The sequence below is a fragment of the Lactuca virosa genome, chromosome 4, assembly GCF_052849685.1.
Source record: "Lactuca virosa cultivar CGN04683 chromosome 4, Lactuca_virosa_CGN04683_v6, whole genome shotgun sequence".
Taxonomy (NCBI): domain Eukaryota; kingdom Viridiplantae; phylum Streptophyta; class Magnoliopsida; order Asterales; family Asteraceae; genus Lactuca; species Lactuca virosa.
Window position 1 is genome coordinate 174,094,910 of NC_136429.1, and position 26,427 is coordinate 174,121,336.

At 36.9% G+C, this 26,427-nt stretch overlaps 3 protein-coding genes and 1 long non-coding RNA gene across 7 annotated transcripts; 2 read left to right on the top strand and 2 right to left on the bottom strand.

The window, feature by feature from the left end:
* The first annotated feature begins 9,075 nt into the window (after positions 1–9,075).
* LOC145107732 (11-beta-hydroxysteroid dehydrogenase A-like) lies at positions 9,076–11,009 on the top strand. Of its 2 annotated transcripts, XM_079044684.1 has the most exons (7): positions 9,076–9,416; positions 9,515–9,707; positions 9,855–9,934; positions 10,019–10,150; positions 10,265–10,393; positions 10,566–10,812; positions 10,952–11,009. In XM_079044684.1, exons 1-6 carry the CDS (start codon positions 9,234–9,236, stop codon positions 10,803–10,805), a joined length of 957 nt encoding a protein of 318 aa, XP_078900810.1. In that variant the 5' UTR covers positions 9,076–9,233; the 3' UTR covers positions 10,806–10,812; positions 10,952–11,009. The 2 variants fall into 2 exon arrangements, with proteins under 2 accessions (XP_078900810.1, XP_078900809.1); XM_079044683.1 differs by having other exon boundaries at positions 9,077–9,416; positions 10,566–11,009.
* Positions 11,010–12,924: 1,915 nt separating this feature from the next.
* Positions 12,925–14,594, bottom strand: LOC145107733 (uncharacterized). 3 transcript variants are annotated; one of them, XR_013707941.1, is made up of 3 exons: positions 14,417–14,594; positions 13,712–13,807; positions 12,925–13,617 (listed from the first exon to the last, which is right to left on the bottom strand). It is a non-coding gene; the product is annotated as an uncharacterized LOC145107733 (long non-coding RNA). The 3 variants fall into 3 exon arrangements; XR_013707942.1 differs by having other exon boundaries at positions 14,269–14,594; XR_013707940.1 differs by having other exon boundaries at positions 13,712–14,594.
* Positions 14,595–16,902: 2,308 nt separating this feature from the next.
* On the top strand, positions 16,903–17,754 carry LOC145105371 (uncharacterized). Its single transcript, XM_079042490.1, has one exon. The coding sequence runs from the start codon at positions 16,903–16,905 to the stop codon at positions 17,752–17,754; it is 852 nt and encodes a 283-aa protein (XP_078898616.1).
* Positions 17,755–22,077: 4,323 nt separating this feature from the next.
* Positions 22,078–25,899, bottom strand: RMI1 (recQ-mediated instability protein (DUF1767)). Its single transcript, XM_079044686.1, has 11 exons — positions 25,246–25,899; positions 24,953–25,123; positions 24,709–24,854; positions 24,321–24,457; positions 24,063–24,185; positions 23,682–23,816; positions 23,168–23,299; positions 22,796–23,073; positions 22,607–22,717; positions 22,397–22,525; positions 22,078–22,301 (listed from the first exon to the last, which is right to left on the bottom strand). The coding sequence occupies exons 1-11, from the start codon at positions 25,846–25,848 to the stop codon at positions 22,149–22,151; spliced, it is 2,118 nt and encodes a 705-aa protein (XP_078900812.1). The 5' UTR covers positions 25,849–25,899; the 3' UTR covers positions 22,078–22,148.
* Between the last annotated feature and the right edge of the window lie 528 nt (positions 25,900–26,427).

The following is a 26,427-nucleotide window of genomic DNA, read 5'->3' on the forward strand; positions in this document are numbered from 1 at the left end:
GCTTGGTGCCGACTGAACTCGCCAAGATAGAGAAATTTGCTAACGGACTGCCATCATACTTTAGCCCAACAGTCAAAATGACAAGCACGTTGAAGGCAGCCGTTAGAGCAGCCAAGAATGTTGAGACCCAGTTAAGAGAGAGGGTCTGGAGAAAAATGAGGTTGGTGAGAAAAGGAAGTTCGATGGATCTTCAAAGTCCAACAAGAAAAGAAAATTCTCAAATTATGGTTCGAAAGGAGGAGGAGGCGAAGCAAAATGGTGTGAAAAGTGCAAAAAGAAGCACTTTGGGAAATGTGGCGAGGAGGTCACTTGTTTTAAATGTGGGAAGCCTGGGCACTATGCCAATGAATGCACCTTCAACAAGAAAGTTTGTTATGGGTGTAATGAAGAAGGGTACATATCGAGGGAAGTTCGATGGATCTTCAAAGTCCAACAAGAAAAGAAAATTCTCAAATTATGGTTCGAAAGGAGGAGGAGGCGAAGCGAAATGGTGTGAAAAGTGCAAAAAGAAGCACTTTGGGAAATGTGGCGAGGAGGTCACTTGTTTTAAATGTGGGAAGCCTGGGCACTATGCCAATGAATGCACCTTCAACAAGAAAGTTTGTTATGGGTGTAATGAAGAAGGGTACATATCGAGGGACTTCCCGAAGAAGAAGAAGGAGGTGGCAAGGCCAAATGTTCCGCTGAAGCCAAAGGAGAGAGCATTCCAGATGACACTGGAAGCCACGAAGGATGCAGTGGATGTCGCTTCACGTACCTTTCTTGTAAATGGATTGTATGCCAATATATTGTTTGATTCCGGAGCAAATTACTCCTTTATATCACATAAATTTGGTGGAAGACTAGCATTGCCTATAGAAAAACTTGATAATGCTCTAGTTGTAGAAGTTGCCAGTGGCAAATTCATACCTGTTAGCGACTACATTAAAAACGTCGTCATCGAATTGAACGAAAACGAATTGCACGAGGATCTGTTACCCATTGAGTTGAATGGTTTCGACATCGTACTGGGAATGGATTGGCTTAGCGCTAATGATGTCGAGATACTGTGCAAGAAGAAGATAGTGAGGGTAAACCCTCCTGGAAAAGAGTCATTTATGGTGTACGGGGACAAACACAGAGTGAATTCTGGAATCATTTCCCTGATGAATGCCAGAAAATGTTTATCTAAAGGATGCACATCATACTTGGCGTTTGTAATAGATGCTAAGAAAGAGAAGAAGGAGATGCAAAGAATACCGGTGGTGTGCGACTATCTGGAAGTCTTTCCCGAAGATCTTGGGGGATTGTCCCCTGATAGACAAGTAGAGTTTCGAATAGACTTGTTACCAGGAATGACACCAATCGCAAAAGCACCATACCGATTAGCACTGAAGGAGATGAAGGAGCTTATGACACAACTTCAGGAGTTGTTGGACAATGGTTTTATTAGACCTAGTTCATCACCATGGGGAGCTCCGGTGTTATTCGTAAAGAAGAAGGATGGATGCATGAGGATGTGCATAGACTATAGAGAGTTGAACAAGGCAACAGTAAATAAAAAGTATCCATTGCCAAGGATTGATGACCTATTCGATCAGCTGCAAGGTTCGAGCTATTTCTCAAAGATCGACCTTAGGTCAAGATATCATCAGCTGAAGGTGAGAGAGCAGGATATTGAGAAAACTGCATTCAGAACAAGATACGGACACTATGAGTTCTTGGTCATGTCATTTGGACTAACTAATGCTCCAGCAGCATTTATGGATTTAATGAACAGGGTCTGTAAACCATTCCTCGATAAATCTATAATAGTGTTCATAGACGACATTCTGGTCTACTCAAAGAGCCAGCACGAGCATGGAAAGCACCTGTGAGAAGTGTTAGAAGTTTTGAAGAAGGAGAAGTTGTATGCAAAGTTCTCCAAATGTGATTTTGGATTCCAGAAGTCCAATTCTTGGGTCATGTGGTAAACCAAGAAGGGATCATGGTTGACCCAGCAAAGATTGAAGCTGTGATGAAGTGGGAACGACCGAAAAGTCTCACGGAGATTCGAAGCTTTCTAGGATTAGCCGGATATTACCGAAGATTTATCTAAGGTTTTTCTTCGATAGCTACTCCATTGACAGCTTTGACCCATAAGGGAGCTACTTATACTTGGAGCGAGAAGCACGAAGAAGCATTCGAGAAGCTAAATAAGAAGCTATGTGAAGCACCGATTCTTTCTCTACCCGATGGAGTTGAAGACTTCGCAGTTTATAGCGATGCATCTGGAGTTGGGTTAGGTTGTATTCTGACCCAAAGGGATAAAGTGATAGCTTATGCATCGAGACAATTCAAAGAACATGAAAAGAACTACCCCATTTATGATTTAGAGTTGGCAGCGGTAGTATTCACATTAAAGATATGGAGGCATTATCTTTATGGAACGAAGTGCAAACTTTTCACTGATCATAAGAGTATTCAGTACCTCTTTAATCAGAAGGAATTGAATATGAGACAACGACGCTGGCTAGAGTTACTCAAGGATTACGACTGTGAGATACTTTACCACCCTGGTAAAGCAAATGTTGTGGCTGATGCTCTAAGTCAAAAAGTAACCCTTGAAAAGGGAAGGCCAAGAGCGTTAAGAATTGAAGTTGTCTCAACGATTGTGGAAACCATCAAGAAAGCTCAGGAAGAAGCTTCAGAGAAAAATGACCGAAAGGAAGAGCGTTTAGGCAAAACGTTGGTGTTCGATACAAATAATCAAGGATTGAAGGTATTCCAAGATAGGATTTGGGTGCCTAAGACAGGAGGAATAAGAGATCTTCTGATGGATGAAGCTCACAAGACCATGTACTCGATTCATCCCGGCAGCACAAAAAATGTATAGAGACCTAAAACCCTACTACTGGTGGCCGACGATGAAGCTTGATGTTGCAAAGTATGTGGCCGAGTGTGTTACATGTGCGAGAGTTAAGGCACAACAACATAAACCATATGGGAGTTTAGAACCTTTACATGTACCCATGGGTAAGTGGGAAGACATCACCATGGATTTTGTCACTAAACTGCCCAGAACAAAGGACGGTCACGACATGATTTGGGTGGTCGTTGATCGGTTCACTAAGAGTGCACACTTCATAGCAGCCAATGAAAGATGGTCTATGGATAAGCTTGTAAATGCTTATGTGAAGGAGGTAGTAAAACTTCACGGTGTTCCTTTAACGATTGTATCAGATCGTGATAGTCGTTTCACGTCGGTTTTGGAGGAGTCTACAAGAGGAATTGGGTACGAAGTTGTGTTTAAGTACATCTTACCATCCGCAGACCGATAGTCAGAGCGAAAGAACGATTCAAACACTTGAAGATATGCTAAGAGCATGTACCCTGGAATTCCAAGGTAACTGGGATGAACACTTACCTATGGTAGAGTTTTCCTACAATAATAGTTTCCACTCTAGCATCAAGATGGCACCTTATCAAGATTTGTATGGACAGAAGTGTCGTACGCCGTCATGTTGGCTTGAAGCTAGAGAAAAGCAGTTTATGGGCCCCGATATAGTCCATCAGACTGCAGAAAAGCTGATAGTAATTAGGGAAAGGATGTTAGCGGCCCAGGATCGTCAAAAGAGCTACGCTGACAAGAAGAGGCGACCGATGACATTCGAAGTTGGAGATTCGGTTTTGCTTAAAGTCTCACCGTGGAAGGGACTTATAAGATTTGGGAAAAGAGGAAAGTTGAGTCCAAGGTTCATTGGACCGTTCAAAGTTCTTCAGAGGATTGGGAACCAAGCTTACAAGCTAGAACTACCAGAAGAACTAGATGGTATTCATAACACTTTCCATGTGTGTTATTTGAGGAAGTTCACGGGGGAAGTTCCCGACATAATTCCAATTTCTGAGATAAGGATGGATGAAAATAAGAGGCTAATTGAAGAATCAGAGGCGATTGTTGACCGTAAGACGAAGAAGTTGCGACGCAAGATGGTCGACTTAGTGCTTGTGCGATGGAAACATTCGAATGGGCCAAACCTCACCTGGGAAACGGAGAGTGACATGATGAGTCGCTATCCGCATTTGTTTGCTGATGCATGATTCCAGGGACGAAATCATCCTAAGGGGGAGAGAATTGTAATGCCCGTGTTTCAAGGCTAAGCATTAATTTGATGATGTAATAGTAAGGGTCAAAAAATGTTAATCATTTTGAAGTAATAAAAATGAATTACTTGAATATTATGTGAATTATGTGAATTTATGTGATTATATACTTGTTTGTAAAGATATAATAAAAATAAGCGTCTAAAAAAAATGAGTTTACGATAAAGTGCTTTTTAGCCTTAGCGATCTAAAAAAAAAATCTTAGTCTACGTTAAACCGAGAGCGTGCATAAAAAGAACGTCCAAATCTGACTTCGTATGAGGAAGTTATGATTTCTCTAAGATTTAGCATAGCAGTGCACAGCCTGGAATTCGAATATTAGATCGATCGATTTTTGGCCGACACAACCTAAATGAGAATTTAAGATCTCATTAATAGGAGCTCAACGATAAAAAGACAGACGAAAACGGAGTCCGTATGTAGAAGTTATGAATTCTACACGGTCGTTTAACAGTATAATCTTCTCATACTGTTAAATTTAAAAATCGGTCAAGAAGTAGCCGATGAGGTCAAAAGGAAACTTGTAGATCTTGCCATTACCTACGTGTGGATATAAAGAACGTCGAAAACAAAGCTCGTATGCAAAAGGTACGGGGTTTAGAAGTCGGAAGGGTGTTGTAGCGAAGTGGGTGACGTGGCGCAATCTGATGACGAAACGTGGCACCAACTCGACGATTTGGACTAGCAACTCGACGAGTTGGGGGTCAGAAACTCGACGAGTTGGGCCAGAAACTCGACGATTTCACCCCTTTTTCATCCTATAAATATCCCCGAGAGTTCCTTCATTTTTCATACCAAAACCCACTTCTTCTTCTCTCTACTTACTCTCTAAACCTCCCAAAACACCCCCAAAAACCTAGGAAACTTCCCTAGCACTTGAAGAAAGCCCCGGAGCACCAAAAGGCTCTGAGAAAAAGAGTTTTTCGGTTTGAAACTCTGCCCCCGCAGAGGGTTTTCAAGCAAACCTCCCGGTTTCGTCAAATGAGATTATTTTAAGAAGCGAAGCGCTGTCCGAATTACCACCTTATCAAGTGAGTGTATAGTCACTTTCATCTTACACATAGATATGAAGTATTTTATATAAATTACGTGTTATGTGTATATATTATCTATTTACCTGAGATCTATGTTGGATGAAAGATCTAAACCTCTTTATTTTGAGATCTGAACTTTTCTTTTCAGATCTGAACTTTTCTTCCAGATCTAAACTTTTTCTTTCAGATCTGAACTTTTCCCTTCAGATCTAAACTTTCCCACTTCAGATCTAAACTTTTTAGATCTAAACTGTATATATATATTTTATACTTTGAGATCTATGTTGTATGAATGATTTACACTTCGTTTTTTTTCAGATCTGAACTGTATATGTATTTTATATCTACAAATATGTCAGGTAAAACATTGGTAGATGAAATAGTTGGGGTGTGATGAAAGAAAATGATGAGAGGCCTCGATGTTGACGTTGATCCAGTCATCTAGCGGAGTATGGATGACGACCACGGACTTTTCTAGGAAGTCCAGTGGAACGCTAGCAGGCTCGCAACCTGTAGGTGTTTGTGAACGATGTGTTCAACGGTGTACTCCATCCCCCACATGGTTGCCTGAAACATCCCAAAATACAAGCCAAAAAATTCTTTTTTAAAATCATTTAACAAACATAATATTATCATCATAAAATAAAATCATCGAACATGTGTCTCAAAATCTCATAAAATCTGTCAACATATAATTGTCTCATATAAAATATCAGAGTAAGCTCCCAGGCTAATAAAACTGTGGTGTGTGCCATGCCATCAACTCGAGCCCTTCCATTTGCTAGCTGAAGTAGGTGAAACCAAAACTGAAACTATAAGCACGAAGTTTAGTGAGCTCCCCCAAAGTACCACATACCATATAAAGCACATATAACAAATAACATAACTCTGGGACTACTCCCAACTGCATCGGGACGAATCCCGGCATCGGCTTACCCGTCATCGGACTCCTATCCGGCATCGGGCTCACCCTGGCATCCGACCGCATCGGGCATTGGGCTCACCCCGGCATCGGGCTTACCCCGGCACATACATAACATAATCACATAATCTGCATCGGGCTTGCCCCGGCATCGGACCGAAGCCCAGAACATATAACACATAAACTAGCATACATCGGGCATGCCCCGAACTACATAATACATGGCATAATGACTAACATACATCGTGCTTACCCCCGGAACACTTAACACATAACATATAACATAATCGCATATACTGCAGCGGGCTTGCCCGGCATCGGACCGGAGTCCGGAACACATAACACATATACATGCATGAATCACAAACACATCAAGCATACTTAACTACTTCTCGGGACAGCCCCGGCATCAAACCGAGGTCCGAAAACATATAAACTACATCGGGCTAACCCCGGCATCGGGCTCACCCCGACATACTCTACTACTTAAACGGGTCGGCATTGGTGCCTTAGACCCGTTCCTACTGGAGGAAAACTCACCTCGTGTGACTGACTGCTGCAACTCTGGGTGAGGAATCTCTGTCTGATGCTCCGGCGACTCTCCGGCTATAAATTTCCATAAAGGTACTTAGTCAAAAACTGATAACTACTCTTAGGGTAAAATGACCATTTTACCCCTGGCTAAAGTCAACATCCTGGTCAAAGTCAACACCCAATTGACCTGACTCGCCGAGTTGGTTCACCAACTCTTCGAGTCCCAATTCTTTCATCTGTTCCCAACCCCGACTCTACTCGTCGAGTCTAGCAAGAACTCGACAAGTTCTCCTTCAAACATAACATCGGGACTATCTTCATCTGGCTCGCCGAGTTCATCCTTGAACTCGTCGAGTTCATCTTCATCATATGAGTGTGACTAGTCTGTGACTCACCAAGTTGTATGAACAACTCGTCGAGTCTGTCTTCATGGGTTGGGAGATTGCCTTGGACTCGCCGAGTGTGTTCATACACTCGCCGAGTCCTATGGTTTCCAAGTCCATAACTACGTCTATTTTGTTGAGTCCCCCTTCAGGACTCATCTAGATCCCTTCTAGAATCAACTAGATCCCTTCGAATCAGAAAAGGTTGGGGAACCAAACCCCCGACTCGCCGAGTCCCATGAACGACTCGTCGAGTCAACTAATGTCCATGCCCATAACTCGATTTCTGTTGTGCTAATCTCATCCAAAGGGTAGATCTGGGCTCCTAAGGTCGATATAACACGTAAATTCATGAACTTTACGTCCATGCATGGGACTTTTACGCTTAAAAGACCAAAAATAGGGTCTATTACATGCATGGGGTTCTCATGGTCATAAAGTTGGCACCTTTATGCCATGAGAACCCTCCAAGGTTCCAGATCTGAAGCATTTACCCTATATTACACTCTACAATCCGAAATGGCTTGGAAATGCCCCTAAAGATGTCAAGACTCAAACTTCCAAGATGATCTAACAAATAAGGAGTCAAGGTAGGAGCTCTTTACCTCAAATAACTAGAAGTGCAACCCCAACTCTGGATCCACTGACTTGCTTCTTGATTCACCAAGCTTTCCCTTCTTTCTTCTAACTTCAAATCACAAGGTAAGGCACAAATTGCTCAAGAATGCTCACAATTGATTAGGGTTTCGAGGACAGAGCTTGAAGATGATGGAGGCTGGGGTGGAAGCCTCATAAGATGTTTAAATAGGGAGCAAACCCTCCAATTTAGGGTTTCACTCAGACAGCTCCTACTCGCCGAGTCCAAGGGTAAAATATGAAGTTTTGCTTGAATTTAAATGTATACCTGAGACCGGGTGTTACATTGCCTTACGGACCTATATGGCTGAGGAATCCCCTTAGCAGTAGTGTTCATCCCGATGAAATTCCTTAGGATAGGTCCCTTATAATAGATGTTTTAGGGACGTAAAGTGAGGATAACGGGAACGGGTAATCGGGTTGAATGATTGTTGAAAATAATAAACTGATTTATTGTGGGTTGAAAACCTTATATGTTCACCAGGCTCCCCAGCCTGACCCACTCAGTTTCTTGTTTTACAGGTAGTGACACAAGAGCATAGTTGGATGATTTGATGAGAGATTATGTATTATAGGTCAGTAGAAACAAATAGAAATGTTGTAAGGCCTATGTTGTTTTTGGTTTATGTTTTTGATATGTATTGACAATGACATCCCGGGTTTTGTAATATAATGAAAATACATTTCTTCGGAAATGCTTTTGACTATATTTTTATTGGAACAAATTCCGCAACATTTTTTTTTAAAAGAATTACTCTGATTTTATTATAAAGTATAAACAAAATCGGTCTTTTCTGACTGTGAAAATAGGGATGTCGTTTCAAAAAATAATAAAATAAAATAAATGAGAAAAAAAAACAAGTGAACAAGAAACCACAAATGTTTTTTTAATAGTTCAGTGGAACCAAATGAGTAACTATTTTAATAGTTATTCTTAATACGTCTGTTTTGTAAATGCGGCTAACTTCCCGGCTCTAAAAGGCTAAATAAAAGCTTAGTGGGGTCCATTTTCATAAAAAATATATATATAAAAACATAAAATTCAAAACTTTTTTGGGGTTTTCAGGTAAATGAAATGTCAATTGGGGCAATTTAATGAACAAATAGGTGTTAAGAGGGTGATTTTAGTAAAAATATGATTTTTGAAGGGTTTATTAGTAATAAAAATAGTGGGACTCACTCCTAAGTGGGGTCCATGCACCCCTAAATGGGGCTGCATCCGCCACTAAAGTCTATATCCCAATAACTTGTTATCACAACTAACTTCCCGGCTCTAAAAGGCTACATAAAAGCTTAGTACAACTATATCCCAATAACTTGTTAATTGTTATCACAACATACATAACATGACGAGTTTTCCTATAACTACTTACTTTTACATAAACTAGAAAACGGTCTAGTTTAACTACTACATAAATTTACACAAGGAGCGTATTTTATATGTGAGACATTAGTCTTTTATACATTATGCGTATATACCTATACATAGAGAATGACAGCTAAAATATTAATTATAAAATAGTCCCCAAGTAGGATAACATTTTGGATGTTTCCCCTAACTAGATCTTCCTCCCTGTAGCATAAACTCAAATACATACTCTCATGGATCTGATTCACAAGCTCTTAAACTTTGTTCTTCCTATTTTAACCATTATCCTGTTACTATTTCTTTATCCCCTGGTCTTACTATTCAGGTTCTTCAACTACTTCATTAAATTCGCTATCCCTGAAGATCTCGCCGGAAAAGTAGCGCTGATCACCGGAGCTTCTTCTGGTATTGGCGAGGTAAAGTACAAGCAGTTTTACTGTTGAATCATTGAATTTTCGTTGATAATCGACAATGTAAATTGAGATTAACTAACAAACAATAAAACTACTTGAAGTATTTGGCGTATGAATATGCAAAAAGAGGAGCGCGTTTAGCATTGGTTGCAAGAAGAAAGGAGCAGCTGGAGGCGGTTGCAGGGAGGGCGAGGGAGCTGGGGTCGCCGGAAGTGATCGTGATTTCCGCCGACGTTTCGAAGGTGGACGACTGTAAGCGGTTTGTCGACGAAACCATCCACCATTTTGGTACCTGTGAGTGTTTACAGTTTGTTCGTTGACCTATATTTTTTCTTAAAATAACTTTTCCTTTAATTTGTTTTTAAATTAGTTAATTCCCTTTGTCGAAAAGTGAATCATTTGTTTTTCTTTAATTAATTCCCTTTATTTTATGTGGAAAAGTGAATCACTTGGTGAACAATGCGGGAGTATGCTACATTCAGGAGGATCAAAGATGTTCTTTGGATTATGTTTCACTCATGGTACCAATCTAAATTATATAATTAAATAAATAAAATCACAAATTAATAACAACTTTGAATTTACTATTTGTCTAATTTTAACAGGACATAAACTTTTGGGGTTCGGTGTATGCAACCCAATTCGCAGTTCCATATTTACGTAACAACAAAGGCAAAATAGTCGTCATTTCTTCTTGTGCTGGATGGTTTGCCACTCCAAAACTAGGGATTTATTGCGTAAGAACAACAAGTGTTAGATATCAATATCATCACTTCACTTGGTTTAATTTAATTTAATTTACATTGTACCAAAAATTTCTTAATTATTGTGTTTGATATGGTCTTTGTTAGGCAAGCAAAGCAGCGCTGATAAGATATTTTGAAACGTTACGTGTTGAGTTTGGTTCAAATATTGGGATAACAATTGTCACCCCTGGAGTTGTCAAATCAGAAATTACAAGCGACAAATGGCTTTTGCAGGTAATGCAGGTGGTTCTTGAATGATATCTTTATAAAAAAACAGACGAGGGTTTCACTTTGAAAAACACTCTGAGAGTTTCAATTTCAATATGGATTAGATTCTTGGACTCTTATTATGACATCCATCTATCACGTCGTTGTATAACTGTTACATCTGACTATTATTGTGCAGGCAAACCTATATTGGGCACCGATGGTGTCAACAGAAGATTGTGTCAAGACAGTTTTAAATAGTATAAGACGTGGAGATGAGTATTTGACGGTGCCAAGATGGATGGGGATTTTCTTTATGTGGAAAACACTTTGTCCCGAGATACTAAAATGGATTACCCGTTTTTTATTCATCATGTGTTCGAAGTATTCTCAGGAAAACAAGAAACCATGTTTGTCAGACAAAAGTCATATTGAATGATGTCATGGTAGTATATGTTTTTTTTTGTCTTTTTTTTTTTTGTATGTTTGATTAAAAATGGTGACAAAACAATTTGTCGTGTGTGATGTACTTATCAATTTTAAACTATTTTGATTTGACTAAACAATGTATGTTGTACTTTTCAGGTGTTTTGTTTTGTAAGGGGATTGAAGAAAAAATAATGAAAATTGCAAAATTGGTTCATATACTTTATCAAAAATTACACTTCGAGTCTAACTTTTTTTTTGTGGCATGATTAGTTCAAAATTGAAAACATCATACAGATTTGGTCTCTCGAAAATTTAAATCCATTTGAAAATACTGCTTTGCCCTCTTGATTTTTTCATTTTCTTTTATTCACTTAAATATATTTTTATAATTAAAAAAAGAGTAAATTACATTAATGGTCCCTATGGTTTGGATTAATTTGTGTGTTTAGTCTCTAACTATTTTTCTTAACTCGGATTATCCTTATAGTTTTGTTTTGTTTCATCCCTCACAGACCTCAAATGACTATATTGCTCTTATCTATTTCTTTTCTGATTTTTTATATATAATTATTAAAAATTCATCTTCGATTAATTAGTTTTTGTATATATGGCCCCACCCACCCCAACCCTAATTCATCATGTCAACCACCACCATCGTTTTCTCCATCTGCCACTTCTTCATCGGAAAAAAACCTAATGTTCAACCCTTGATTTAATAAAACCATAATTTCTACCAATTTAGGAGTTTTTATCCGTAATAGGGTTATTCAAAAAAATTATTTCCATTTTAGTATAGTTTCAAAACTCTTTATCATACTAGTATTATTTTAAATTTAAAATTAAAATATTGTTTAAAGAAAAAAGAAAACATGTTAGTACCTCTCTCTGTCCCTAAAACAAAATTAAAAAAAAAAAATTAGGGGTTCACTTGCCTCTCCTCCGTCCATCGGCGACCTTCTGCGTCTTCCTCCACCTTTCATTTGCCACCTATAGCTTCCTCATCCATCGTCAGCCACCTACAGCTTCGTTAAAGGTATGCTCGATTCTGTTTCAGATTCCAATTCTGATGTTTCTGTTGCAATTGAGAAACTGGTGCAATCGGTTTCTAGCTCCAAAAAGTCTGAATTTGTTTGATTTAAAAACTGCTCAGGTTCTGTTTTCCTATGTTATGTTCGTTTGTAGCTTGAAAATTTGGTTTTTAGCTCCAAAAACCCGATTTTGTTTGGTTTTCTCTCGGTTTTTAGGTTAAACTACATTGGTTTTCATTTTGTTTATTTGTTTTCAGTTTTTTAGTTTGATAAAGTTATAATATTAGCAATGAAGTTGAGTTAAATGAATTGGAAGATGGAATTGGAGACATGATTGACAATGATGATTTTTCTATAATCTCTCAAGCTATTGTTGTGACTAATGTTATGAATATAGACAATGAAGTTGAGTTAAATGAGATATTGAAAGATTGAATTGGAGATGAAGATGATGAAGAAGCATCTTTTGACAACAATGTTCAAGTACCTTCAACTTTCACTAATATGGAATGAACAAATTTGAATATTGATGACAATTGGATTATATCACAATCAACGAGTAAGAACGATTTTACGCGAGAGTTGGAAAAAGATTCTTTCAATGATAAAGATGAACTTATTAAAACAATCAAGATACATTGAATTAGGGCACATAGACAATTTGATGTCATTGACTCACGCCCAACTATTTGGACTCTAAGATGCAAGTTATATTTCAAATCTGGTTGCAGATGGATATTTCATGCAAGTAAACGTAAGCGTAGTGGACATTTTTTATGGTATTGTTGTTGCTATTCTCTTTTTTTTCTTTCTTTTTATAGGTAAGGATTTGTTACTAGTCAGGTTCAAGCTAATTGTGATGTTTTTCTTTTTGTAATAGACAATGTTTGAGGCTTTTTTAATTGTGGTGTGTTTTTTTTTGTATCTTAAAAACATTGTATTTGTAATGTTTAAAGTTTTTACACCTTAAAAACATTGTATGTGTAATGTTGGGAGTTTTTGCAGCTTAAAATATATTGTATGTTAAATTTATGATGACTAAAATTTGATGATCAAAGGTTTGTAAAAGAAAAACGGATATTTAAAATAAAAAAACAAAAATTAAAAAGATAAATAAAAATTGTTATTAAAAAAACAATAAAAACAAGTAAAATACTAAAATAAAAATTAATAATAAAACAGTAAACATGTGAAATAAAAAAGAAAAATCTGACTTTACAAAAAGTAATTGAAAAAAATAAAGAAAAATAAAAATAAATAATAATATGGTAAATATTTATAAGGTTTAGATTATTTTTGATCACTTAATTTTTGGTTTTGTGCTCATTTGGTCATTTAATTATTTTTAAGTTTTAAAAGGTTATCAAACTTTTGACTTTGTGTTCATTTAATCACTTAACTTTTGGTTTGGTCACTTAACTTTTACATTTGTACTGATTTAATCACCTAACTTTTAAAATTGTTTTCATTTAGTCATTAAATTTTTAAAAAAATTTAAAAGTTTAATGACTAAATGAGCACAATTTTAAAAGTTATATGACTAAATATTATCAAACCAAAATTAAGTGATTATTATGAGCACAAATACCTTTTAAAACTTAAAAAGAGTCGAGGGATAAATGAAAACTAAAAGTTAAATGATCTAAACAAATACACTACGCTCTTATGAAAAAAACGCACGTGGTACCCTCCACCTCCCCACCCCATTTCGTCTTCTCGACCACCGACCTCCCTCACCAGAGTTTTTGTTTTGATGAAACCAAGATCGTTAATGGAGTGACCAAAGCCCTCTTTCTGAAAAAAAAAAAAAACAAAAAAAAAAAAAGTAACATAACAAATGTGCATTCCATTACATTTGATCTGATTTTAAAGAAACAAACCCTCTTACCATTAGTACCAATACCATCTTTCTCTTTTTTGTTGCCGTTGCCTCTCTATTCTTCCCTCGCCAGAAATCAAATCTCTAGCGATTTTCATCAAAGACCTAAACAAACAGAAGTAAACAACCCAAAAAAAAATGTGGGGTGCAATTGTTACCTTTTGTTTTTATGCTTTGATTTAAAGGTGTATGAGTCAGAGGGAGATGAAATCTAAAAATCAATGACGATATAGGGTCGTCGATTCAAAATTCAATCGCTAAATTTATGATAAGGGGTCATCGATTCAAAGTTCAATCGCTAAATTTATTTCAGACCTGACTCTGATTACCTCAAGTATCGACTAAAACCTGCTACTTGTTAACTCCCTAAGTCAGTTGCGAGGGTGAGGATGAAAATCAAGTTGCGTAATTCATATTTGAATCTGGGCTTCGATTCAAATTTTGAAGGGGGAAATCAAGTTGCAGGTTTCAGATAATTTTAGAAACAGAACTGGTAGAAATTTGATTAAAAAAAATTCAGTAAAACACCAACACTTTTGAAAACGATTCATCCAAATCACATCTACCTTCCATTTTCTTTTTTACTGCTATTCGGTATCTAAGAACACAACAACACCATCTTCAACTACCAGCAACACACCCTATGTGAGAAATCGAATCCTCCATTGTTTCACACACGAACGCCTAATTCCAAATAAAATAAAAAAAACTCACTTTTGTTGCAGGGGCGGTGGCAGCCGAGGGGGAGAGAAAGAGAGACGAAATGAAGAAAATTGGGTAGCGATGGGTTTTCTGATGAACGCTAATTCACATCGGAACTGAACAGTTATGATGCTGGAGGGTTGCCGTCGGCGACAGAGGCAAAAATGAGCTGGAGGTCTCGTTGGGGAGCTTGATGACACAAAATAGGAGAAGAGGGGGAGTGGGACCCAAAAACTTAATTAATAATTCTGTTTGATCATTTAAAAATAAATAAAATAATATTAAAAGATTTTCTAGTAGGTGACGAGTGAGAAATATTATTATAATTAAACATGATAAACGTTAATTATATATAATATTACAAATAATTAAATATAAAATACATTAATCGTAAAAAATATTGTTTATAATATTATCATAATTAATATTTCAATCAATGCTTTTTTTATATGTGCCTATAAAAAGAGCATTCATTGAAATATTAATTATGATGAATATTATCATAGTTAAATATGATAAACATTAATTATAAATAGAAAAATTAAATATATTTCTACTTTTTGTTCCTATAAATACTCTTATCTATTTAAATGATGACATGTGTCATATTAATATAATAAAATTTCATTAAATAAGCATTAAATGTAGGGGTGTAAGTGAACCGAGCTACTCACGAACTACTCGGGATCGAATTAAACGAGCATGAGCCGAGCTCGAGCCTAAATATGAGGCTCGTTTATTAAACGAGCTCGAGCCGAGCTTCAATTCATGGGCTCGCGAGCCTAAACGAGCTTAAACGAGCCTATATATATATATATATATATATATATATATATATATATATATATATATATATATATATAGAGAGAGAGAGAGAGAGAGAGAGGCTCGTTTAGGCTCGATTAGGCTCGCGAGCCCACTAAATTGTTCACGAGCCGAGCTCGAGCTTCATTTTAAGGCTCGAATCGAGCTCGAGCTCGAGCTCGAGCTTCCTCAAAATTAAACGAGCCGAGCTCGAGCTTGGTCAGGCTCAGGCTCGGCTCGGCTCGTTTACACCCCTAATTAAATGTTACACATATCACTATTTAATTTGGTATGAAGATTTGTAGGAATAAAAAATAAAAAAATATTTAATTTCTATTATAAATAATATTATTTATATTTAATTATAGTAATGTTATACATAATTAATGTTTATCACATTTAATTATGATAATATTTTTTATAATTAATATTTCAATTAATGTTTCTTATACGTGTCTATAGGGCACTTATTATAAAATCCCTTTTGTTATATTCTAAATTGTAAGGAATCCAAAAAATTATTTCATGGTTTAATTAGAAGAAAAAAATACGAATATTAATATAATTTCTTTAAATACAAATAAATGAAAACTAATTTATAATTGGGTAAATTTATTCAAGAAAATATAAACCAACCAGAACCAATAAATAAATGTCAATCTATTGATATTTTTTATTAATTAATTTATTTATTTTATATGGAAAAGTGAATCATTTGGTGAACAATACGAGGGTGAGCTACGTTCAGGATGAAAGATGTTCCTCGGACTATCAGTCATGGTACTAAGCTAAATCACCTAATCAAATTAAAATAAAATCACATATTAATAACCACTTTGAACTTACTAATTGTTTGAATTTATAACAAGACATAAACTTTTAGGGTTCAGTGTATACAACCCAATTTGCAGTTCCATATTTACGTAACAGCAAAGGCAAAATAGTCGTCATTTCTTCTTATTGTAGATGGTTTGTCATCCAAAAATTAGGGATTTATTATGTAAGAACTGTTGGCGAATTGGTTGTTCGGCCATGGGCTTTTAGTTGCGGGTCAACCCATCGGTGTTTTGGAGTGTTGTCCAAGATACGTGATATATGGAAAGTTTCATTTTATGTGAATAGATGATATAATAGGAATTGTAATTCAATAAGTTTTTTATTCTATATATGTATGTGTCTGATCATGTATAGAGTAGAGGCCAACTATTAGAGTTTTGTGATACTGAATTTCTATAATATAATCAAAATGTTAGTTTGATTAATAGACTTCTTTTAATTGGTATCAGAGCGGTTACCTGTGGCTTCCGATCATTCAATTTCTCAGGCGGCAATAGGTTTCTTCGCATGCAAAAATTGCTTTAAAGTTTTTTCTTCGTATGCAAAATTACTGCTTTTCCTCCAAGTATTTAATACCCCAATTATTTATTGATTGGCTCCTGGATCAAGAACACGTTTTGAAGAAAACAATTGTTTTCTTGTAGTCCAATTAAAGAAAGCAGCGATTCTGGTTCTGTTGGTCGTCGTTTCCAATTTCTTAATTGGAATCATTATTTTTCACCCATTGAAGATAAAGGTGTGTGGTTTGCTGTTGCTTGTTCATGACAGGAGACGGAGCGAATCTGCCCGCGAAGGAGGCACACTCGATCTAGTTTCAATTTCCACAGTTGACGCCATTAAACTACACAATATAGAACATGTGTATGAAAGTTTTACTCGGCATTCACGGCGTGTGGGACGTGGTTGATCCGGGTTCAACGGATGCAAAGAGAAAAATTATCGTGATGGAATTACTGTTTCAATCGATACCGGAAGATTTAATCTTGCAAATCGGGAATCTCGTCACTGCTAAGGAGATGTGGGAAGCAATCAAATCTCGGAACATGGGTGCGGATCGAGTGAAGGAAGCACGTTTGCAAACATTGACTTCGGAATTCGAAAGTTTGAAGATGAAAGATACGAGCACTATTGGCGATTTCTCTTCAAAACTATCGGGACTTGCGACCGTTTCAGCGACACTTGGAGTAACAATCTCACAAGAGAAGTTGGTGAAGAAATTTCTTACGAGTCTTCCTAGTCGATTCATTCACATCGTAGCGGCACTCGAGCAAGTTTTGGAATTAAAAACCATTACTTTTGAAGATGTAGTTGGGCGGCTGAAAGCTTACGAGGAACGGACTAAAGAAACCGGCAAAGCATCCGATTCCGGTGAAAAGCTACTTTATGCCAAGACCGAAAACTCAAATCGAAACCAAGACTCAAGCCGTGGGAGAGGACGTGGTGCATACCGTGGGAGACGAGGCCGAGGACGTGGTCGTGGTCGGGATAACACCCAAAACCACGATCAAAGGGACTCATCAAAGAATCGTGATGATCAAAGACGAAAAGGCAAAAATCATGAACAAAGAGACCTATCAAATATTCAGTGTTACCTGTGTGATAAGTTCGGACACTTTGTTTCACGATGCCCGGAACGTAACAGGAAACATGAAGCAAATCTCAACGATTCCCGAAAGAGGTCGATCACGAAGAAGGAACATTTTTTATGATGCAAGAGGAGACAATCTTCCTAAATGAAGACAAATACATTCCACCCAAAGTAGAGGCGAATCAAGAAGACGACGATATGTGGTACCTCGACAATGGGGCAAGTAATCACATGACCGGGAAGTACTCATATTTTTCGGAGTTGAATGAACGGATAACCGGAAGAGTAAGATTTGGAGATGGCTCGTGTGTTCGAATTGAAGGAAATGGATCAATTTTGTTCGAAGGTAAAAACGGTGAGCAAAAGGTTATGAAAGATATCTACTATATTCCCTCTCTTTGTAGCAATGTCATTAGTCTTGGCCAAATGACACTATCCGGTTGTGACATTAGAATGCATGGTGATTACTTGACTATGAAAGATCGAAATGGAAGATTGCTAATGAAGGTTCCACGTAGTGAAAATCGTCTTTATAAAACACGACTTAAAGTCGGAAAACCCCAATGTTTGCAAGCAAAGATCAATGACGAGTCTTGGTTATGGCATGCACGACTAGGCCATATCAACTTTGGTGCGGTGAATATGATGCACAAGTTGACTAATGGAGTTCCAGTTTTGAAACATCAAGAAGAAGTTTGTGAAATTTGCGTGATAGGCAAACAAAACAAACACATATTCCCGAAGAAAACCAATTATAAGTCTAAAAATATTCTCGAGATGCTACATGGAGATATTTGCAGGCCTATTGATCCTCCCACGATGGCCGGTAACGTTTATATTTTGGTACTAAATGACGATTTTTCTAGATACATGTGGTTTTTTTGTTGAAACACAAAAACGACGCGGCGGATGTAATTAAAAAATTCAAAAAGTCCATTGAAAATAGGACCGGGAAGGATATAAAGACGTTCCACACGGATAGAGGCGGAGAGTTCAAATGATTTTAATCGTTTTTGGAGCGAAGAAGGTGTTGCAAGAATGTTAACGGCTCCATACTCACCCCAACAAAACGGCATAGTAGAACGACGAAACCGGACACTAATCAAGATGACACGATGTCTTATGAAAGCAAAAGAAGTTCCAAATCAGTTTTGGGGTGAAGTCGTTCGACATGCAACTTATATTATAAATCGTACCCCTACACGAGCATTAGTAGGAGTCACGCCTTACGAAAAACTCTATGGTCAAAAACCGAATCTTGAAGATTTAAAGGTGTTCGGATGCGTTGCGTATGAAAGGATTGTTTCGAAACATCTAAAGAAACTTGACGATAGATCGAGACCATTGGTTTATTTCGGAACGGAACCGGGTTCGGGAGGTGTTCGTTTGTATAACCCGGATGAAAATAAAATAATTATTAGCACCAATGTAATTTATGATGAAAAAAGGACATGGAATTGGAATGACACAGTGGACCACTCTTCGAACAAAGGAGCAGAGAAAAATGATGTAGGAACATTTGTTATACATGACACAACTATGTCTATTGGGCCTACTATAAATGAGCCTAATTCAACTCCTCTCAATAATAGCCCTGCAGCAGCGAGCCCACCAGGAAGCAACCCAGCGGCTACCACTGTTCAACAGGGGGTTCTGGTAGCCCAACGACGAGCACAACAGTAGTAGACAACCTAATCTCAACACAACCTGATACGGACAGCAGCGATCACGAGTCTGATGGCAATAACGAATTCGAAAATAACCCTGTACGTCGTTCTAATTGTGTTTCCGTTTTGCCGATTCGCCTCAACGATTATGAACTTAACATGAATGAATTGATGTTATCGTTTGATGAGGAACCAAAGGATGTTAAAGAAGCCATTGTGAAACCCGAATGGCTTAAGGCAATGAAAGACGAGATCGAGTCAATTGAAAGGAATAAAACTTGGAAGCTGGTGTCTCTTCCCAAGAATGTCAAACCCATCGGAATAAAGTGGGTATATAAAATCAAAAGAAATGCGGATGGATCTATTTCTAGGTACAAAGCGCGACTCGTAGCAAAAGGCTATGTACAAGAACACGGCATTGATTTTGATGAAGTTTCCGCGCCGGTAGCCCGACTCGAGACGATTCGTTTATTGATCGCTCTCGCGGCCGGGAAGGGATGGAAAATTTACCACTTGGATGTAAGGACGACCTTCTTGCACGGTGAATTGAAAGAAGAAGTGTACGTACAACAACCCGAAGGTTTTGAGAAAAAAGGAGAAGAATGAAAAGTGTACAAGCTTGTGATAGCTTTATATGGCCTAAGACAAGCACCAAGGGCGTGGAACATTAAACGTGATGGCATTTTACGCGGAATGGGCTTTATACGATGTTTACAAGAAAATGCAGTGTACAAAAAGGTAGCAAAAGGCGAATACATCATAGTGGTTGTTTATGTTGATGATTTATTTGTGACTGGGACGTGCCAGGAAATTACAAACCAATTCAAGAGTATGATGTCCGCGAAGTTTGAAATGTCGGACCTTGGATTATTAACTTATTATTTGGGGATCGAAGTTTCTCAACAAAAGGGGTTCGTGACAATTAAACAAGAGGGCTATGCAATGAAAATTTTAAAAGAAGTCGGGATGGAAGAATGTAATGCTACACAATGTCCAATGGAACCAGGACTAAAATTATCGAAAGCCGAGAATGAACCAGAAGTTGAAGCCACTCATTACAGAAGGATAGTTGGATGCTTACGTTACCTCCTTCACACTCGTCCGGACTTATCTTACTCGGTCGGGGTAGTAAGTCGTTATATGCAAAGTCCGAGAGAATCTCATGTGCGCGCGATCAAGCAAATTCTTCGTTACCTTCGTGGTACAATTTCGTTTGGAATTAAATATGAGAAGTTTGACGAGTTGAAACTTTTGGGTTATAGTGATGGTAGTCATAATGTAGACATGGATGATGGTCGGAGTACTACCGGTCACATTTTCTTTCTTGGTAAATCCCCTATTACGTGGTGCTCGCAAAAGCAAGAAACTATTGCTTTATCTTCATGTGAAGTCGAGTTCATGGCAGCTACTTCAGCAGCATGTCAAGCAATTTGGCTAAGGGAGTTGCTTGCGGAGGTGACCGGATTAGAGAAGCAAAAGGTGTTGATTCGTATAGACAACAAGTCGGCGATCGCGTTGTCTAAAAATCTGTTGTTTCACGGGAGGAGCAAACACATTCACACTCGTTTCCACTTTATTCGAGAGCGTGTGGAAAACGAGCAAGTTGAAGTCGAACACGTGGCGGGAAAAGAACAAGCGGCGGATCCCCTAACAAAGGCCTTAGCGCGAGTAAGGTTCAGTGAAATGAGATCGTTGCTCGGTGTGTGCGAGCTACCGTCTCAACCATTCAGGGGATGATTGTTGGCGAATTGGTTGTTCAGCCATGGGCTTTTAGCTACGGGTCAACCCATCGGTGTTTTGGAGTGTTGTCCAAGATACGTGATATATGGAAAGTTTCCTTTTCTATGAATAGATGATAGAATAGGAATTATAATCCAATAAGTTTTCTATTCTATATATGTATGCGTCTGATCATGTATAGAATAGAGGTCAACTATTAGAGTTTTGTAATACTGAATTTCTCCAATATAATCAAAGTGTTGCATATTAATATCATTACTTGTTTTGATTTAATTTGAACTATTTTCGTAATTATGGTGTTTAGTTTGGTCTTTGTTAGGCAAGCAAAGCAGCAATCATAAGATATTTTGAAACGATACATGTTGAGGTTGGTTCACATATTGGGATAACAATTGTTACCCCTGGAGTTGTCAGATCAGAAATTACAAACGACAAATGGCTTTTACATGTAACAGAGTTGGTTTTGGAATTGTATACTTGCAAAAATCAGATGACGGTTTGAATACACTGTGGGAGTTTCAATTCTAATTCTAATGTGGATTGATTCTTAGACTCTTTATTATGACATCCATCTATCAAGTCGTTGTGTAGCTTATTTACATTTGTAATGACTATTGTTTTGCAAGCAAACCTAAATTGGACACCGATGGTGTCGACAGAAGATTGTGCCAAGACGATTTTAGATGGTATAAGACATGGAAATGAGTATTTGACGGAGCCAAGATGGATGGGGGTTTTATTAATGTGGAAAACACTGTCCCAAAATACTAAAATGGACTATCCGTTTACTCATCACATGTTCGTAGGGAAGCAAGAAACCATATTTATCACAAAGAGATCATATTGAATGATGTCATGTTAGTATGCTTTAGGTTTTTGTATGTTGTGTCATGTATAATGTACTTTTGGCCCAGATTTTAAATTTTAAATATTTGTAACGAATTTGTATATGCATCTATTACAAAAATAAATAACAAAAGTTTATATGAAACGCAAAAGTGCCACCTTAGTGAAGGTAAAAACATGAGGCTAGAAAAAATCATAAACATATTAATTCTTGAGACATTAGAATTAGATGGATGCAAACATATAAAGTTTGAAATATTGCTTATGGGGAAAGATCAATTGGATGATTTTGATGAGTGTTAGTTGATTTTAGTCTTGTAAGAAGCGACCATGCATGAGATAAAGAACAACCCTGTTGCATTTCTATAGCAACCGGAAGACCACATGCTTCATTTATCCTTACAACCATTGTCCCCTGTCAATTTTCACATAAATATAAATGTTTAATAAATTTAAATTACTAAAGACAAATAAATAAATATATAGGTTAGTTATGATTTATGAATTGACCTCGAAGTTGACTAAAAAAACTTGAAACTGTTTCATTTTGTTCTTCATGTCATGAACCCTTGAAGAGTCTGAAGATGACAAAGCGGCATTCACCTCTTCAGGGGAATAACCTATCTTTTTTTGTACAACCTGAAAACAAATTATTAAATATTAAATGATTTTTATTTTTAAAAAATGGAGATTGAAAAGTCAAGTTATAATATAACTTACGTTGTGGTGAATAAGGATCTCGGATATGAGGCTACCATCATCTATGTATACTTGAAGTTTGTAAGTGCTACTTTCTTTAAACTGGAACCCTTTCACTCCAGTCAAAAAACACTAAAAAAAACATGTGTTAATTTTTAGATTATTTTTTTGTGGGAAAAATATGATGAAATAAATTTAAAAAGATGATACCTTGATTTTACCCTGGACATGAGAGGCTTGATGTTTTGATTCATCCCATTTAAGTGATAAAGTGGACATGTATGTGAAAGGGTTTTCAGTGTTTATACCACAGGCATATGCAGAGGAATGAGTTTCTCTCTCATTTGAAAAGTCAACAGTGGAAGTGGTCTCTTCTGTAACCATGTTATGACTATGAGTAGAAAAGTCAACATGTTCCCTATGAAGGGGAACAGGAATTGAAGAGTTTGATGAAACTCCTCCATTAAAAGGAGCTGTGGTAGTGGTACCTAAAGTACATAAAACACATAGTAAAGTTAAAAAAAAAAGAACATGGACAAGATTTTGTAAATTTAATTAAAAGGAACAAAAGAACTTACATACCTTGGTTGTCTACCTGTATTGGAGTTGTGGCATTTTGAGAGGTATGATTATTTGAGGCTCTAAAAACAAATTCCCTATGAACTGAAGAACTTGATGACATATTTCCATTAACAGAAGGTCTAGTAGTAGTACCTACATTACATTACATACATGGTAAAGTTTTGAAAATAATAATAATAAAAAAAAAAAAGTACTTGAAGCAAAGAAATGATGATACAAAGTTGGTAGCATGATGACAATGTAAGTCATACAGCACTTAATGGAAAAAAGAAAAGAAACAGGAGTTTAGTGTGTATTCGAGTTTTTAATATGGCTTAAAGTAGACATAAATTAGGCACAAAAGGCAACTAAAACATGGCCATAGGGATAAAAAAAACTCAAATGTTCATGTAAAAGTTTGTTAGAACAAAAAAAAAAAAAAAAATCCGATTCGTTTAACTATATGAACTGATAAACATGAGCAAATCTACTTTAATGCATACTAATTTCATGAGGTAAATACGAATTCACATACCTTGATCATCTACCTGTATTGGATTTAAAGTTACATTTTGAAAGACATGATTATTTGTGGATGCTGAAACATATTCCCTATAAACAGGACCTGAAGAACTTGATGCCACTCTTCCATTAACAGAAGGTGTGGGACCTACATACACATAAATGCAAGGTTGTTGAAACTGACAGAGATCTTAAAAAAAGGAATATGGAAAAAAGAAAGTAAACGGTATTTGTTCACACACATTATCTATCCATAGAGCACTTAATGGGAAAAAAAGAAAAGAAACTATACATAAATATGGCACAGAAAGTTTGTTTTCATATTAAACAAACAAGCATGAACAGTTATACTTTAATACATATTAATTTATGAGGTAAATACAAATTCACATACCTTGATCATCTACCTGCATTGGAGTTGCATTTTGATTATTAGAGGATACTGAAACGTGTTCCCTGTGAACAGGAACTGAAGAATTTGATGCCACTCTTCCATTAACAGAAGAAGGTGTAGCACCTATAAAACATGAAAGTATGGTTAAGTAAAAAACACTGGAAACTAAATAAAAGATGGTAGAAAGTTGTTAATATTGACAAATCTCCTTTAATACACATTAATTTATGTAGCAAATATGAATTCACATTCACATACCTTGGTTATTTACATGTATTGGAGTTGCACTTTGGGATACAGTGTTAGCTGAAGGTGCTGAAGAATCGACATTGTCAGTTGGCCATGCAGCACGAGTAGCTCTAGTTGCTAAAGAGGGTTCAACTCCTGTTCTTGTTCTGAAATTAAACACAACATACAAATTAATAGTTTGAATTTAACAAAAATCACTTTCATTATAGATATCAATCTTTCGTGCCTCTCCTTTCTGATCTAATCTTTAATGGTTTTACTCTTGATCAATGAGTAAACCAGAAATAAGAAACACCCATATGTTCACACAACAAAAAATTGTGTTTTTACTCCAAGAACAAATGAAAAAATGAAAAAGAAAGTATTACCACGTGAAAAATGTTCATCATCAACTAACCTTTTGCCTCTTGGAGGCTTATTGACTTCATTAACAAGTCTTTGCCTTGCTGCATCAAGCTCCTCAACTAGTCCTCCTAAAACTTGAAACACTTCTGGAACCAGCATTAGTAGCCCATGCCTTACATTTACATTAGAAACAGCAACCTAAAACGGGAAAATTGATCTGGATTTACTTTGTTATGAACAAGAATGTGTAGCAGTTGTAAACTATTCCAGTGAGTGTGAGGACTAGAATACAGAACCTTCAATCCAGCAGGTGAAAGGGCATCTAGATCTTTAATTGGCTGGTATTCCATGCCAAAGATTCGTTGAACACCATCAGTCATAGACAACTTAAGGCACCTCTTTAAGCCAGAATGTGCCTTCTTGTATCGCTCTCGAAGAGGTTGACTAATATTTACTATCTCATCAACCTATACAACCGATGATCGTAACCAAAACAGCTATTAAGCTGATATCATCATCAAATGAAGTCCAATTCCTACAAAAAATCATCAAATAAGAACTAACTAGAGACAAAGAAACAATAAAATACCTGTAACACATAGGGTCCAGGAAGATCAACAAGGTGCATTTGATGCACGTTATCTGGAAGAAAGCCTGCCCCGCAAATGTTCATATCAGAATGCAAAAACTTCTCAAAGCAGAGCTTAGCCTTTTTTGTTGCATCAAAGCTGGAAAATCCAGGGACGTTTGTCTGGAGACCACGAAGACAAGCATCCAACCATTCACGCCGTAGTCTCAACCCTAAATCTTCTAGAATTTTACTGATTGGACAACCAGAGGCTTCACTCGTACCAACACTGCTAGTTCTGGAATATTCCGAGGAATAACCCGTCTGGTTTGAGGGTGGGGGCGGGGGCGGAGGCGGGGGCGGAGGCGGAGGTGGAGACTGAGGAGAAGGGAGGAGATCCTCGGCTGCATCGATGAAGTCCTCGTCGGATATTTCGACTTGGATGGAAGTAGAGGGATTGGTAGGGTTAGAGTTGATGGAACTTAGGGTTACATCTTGAAGATTGAGGGTTTCGCATTCGATATCATCGTGTTGTTGAGGAGGAGGTTGTACTTCCTGTATTTCTTCGTCGTCTTCTTCTTCGTCGGATGAACAAATTATCCTCAAACGCCTTCTGGAGGACATTGTCGTCTACAATAAGCGCACCGTTTTCCCTCCACTTTTCTCTCTTTTTTCGAAATCATTATACAGAGAGGGAAGTCATAGGGTTTTAAGCCATTTAATTTTGTTAAATTTACCATATTAGTTTTTTGGTAACATTTATCAAATAACAATATTTTATTATAAAAAGATATCATTAGTAAATTAACATTTTAAAATAAAAAATCATCACCTTATATCTAAAATTTTAGATTAAACTTTTTTTTTACTGATTTACCAAAAAAAAATCAAAAACAATTGTTTGTCAAGGTTTTATGTTTTGGTTTTTCTAATAAATGCTCGTTTATTAGACCATCGAAATGGTCTTCACGAATGGACTTGTGGTCTATGTGGCCACGAACTACAATTGTAAACACTACCCCACATATTAGTGTATTTACAATACTCAATAGTCACTACTAATTATAGTGGTGGGTGTTACTTCATCACTATATTATACTATTAAAATCATGGGATATCTATCATTAATACACCACTCTACATCATTTTTTTAAGTAAATTTAATTCAAAAAATAAAATGAAAATACAATAAAAACATATATA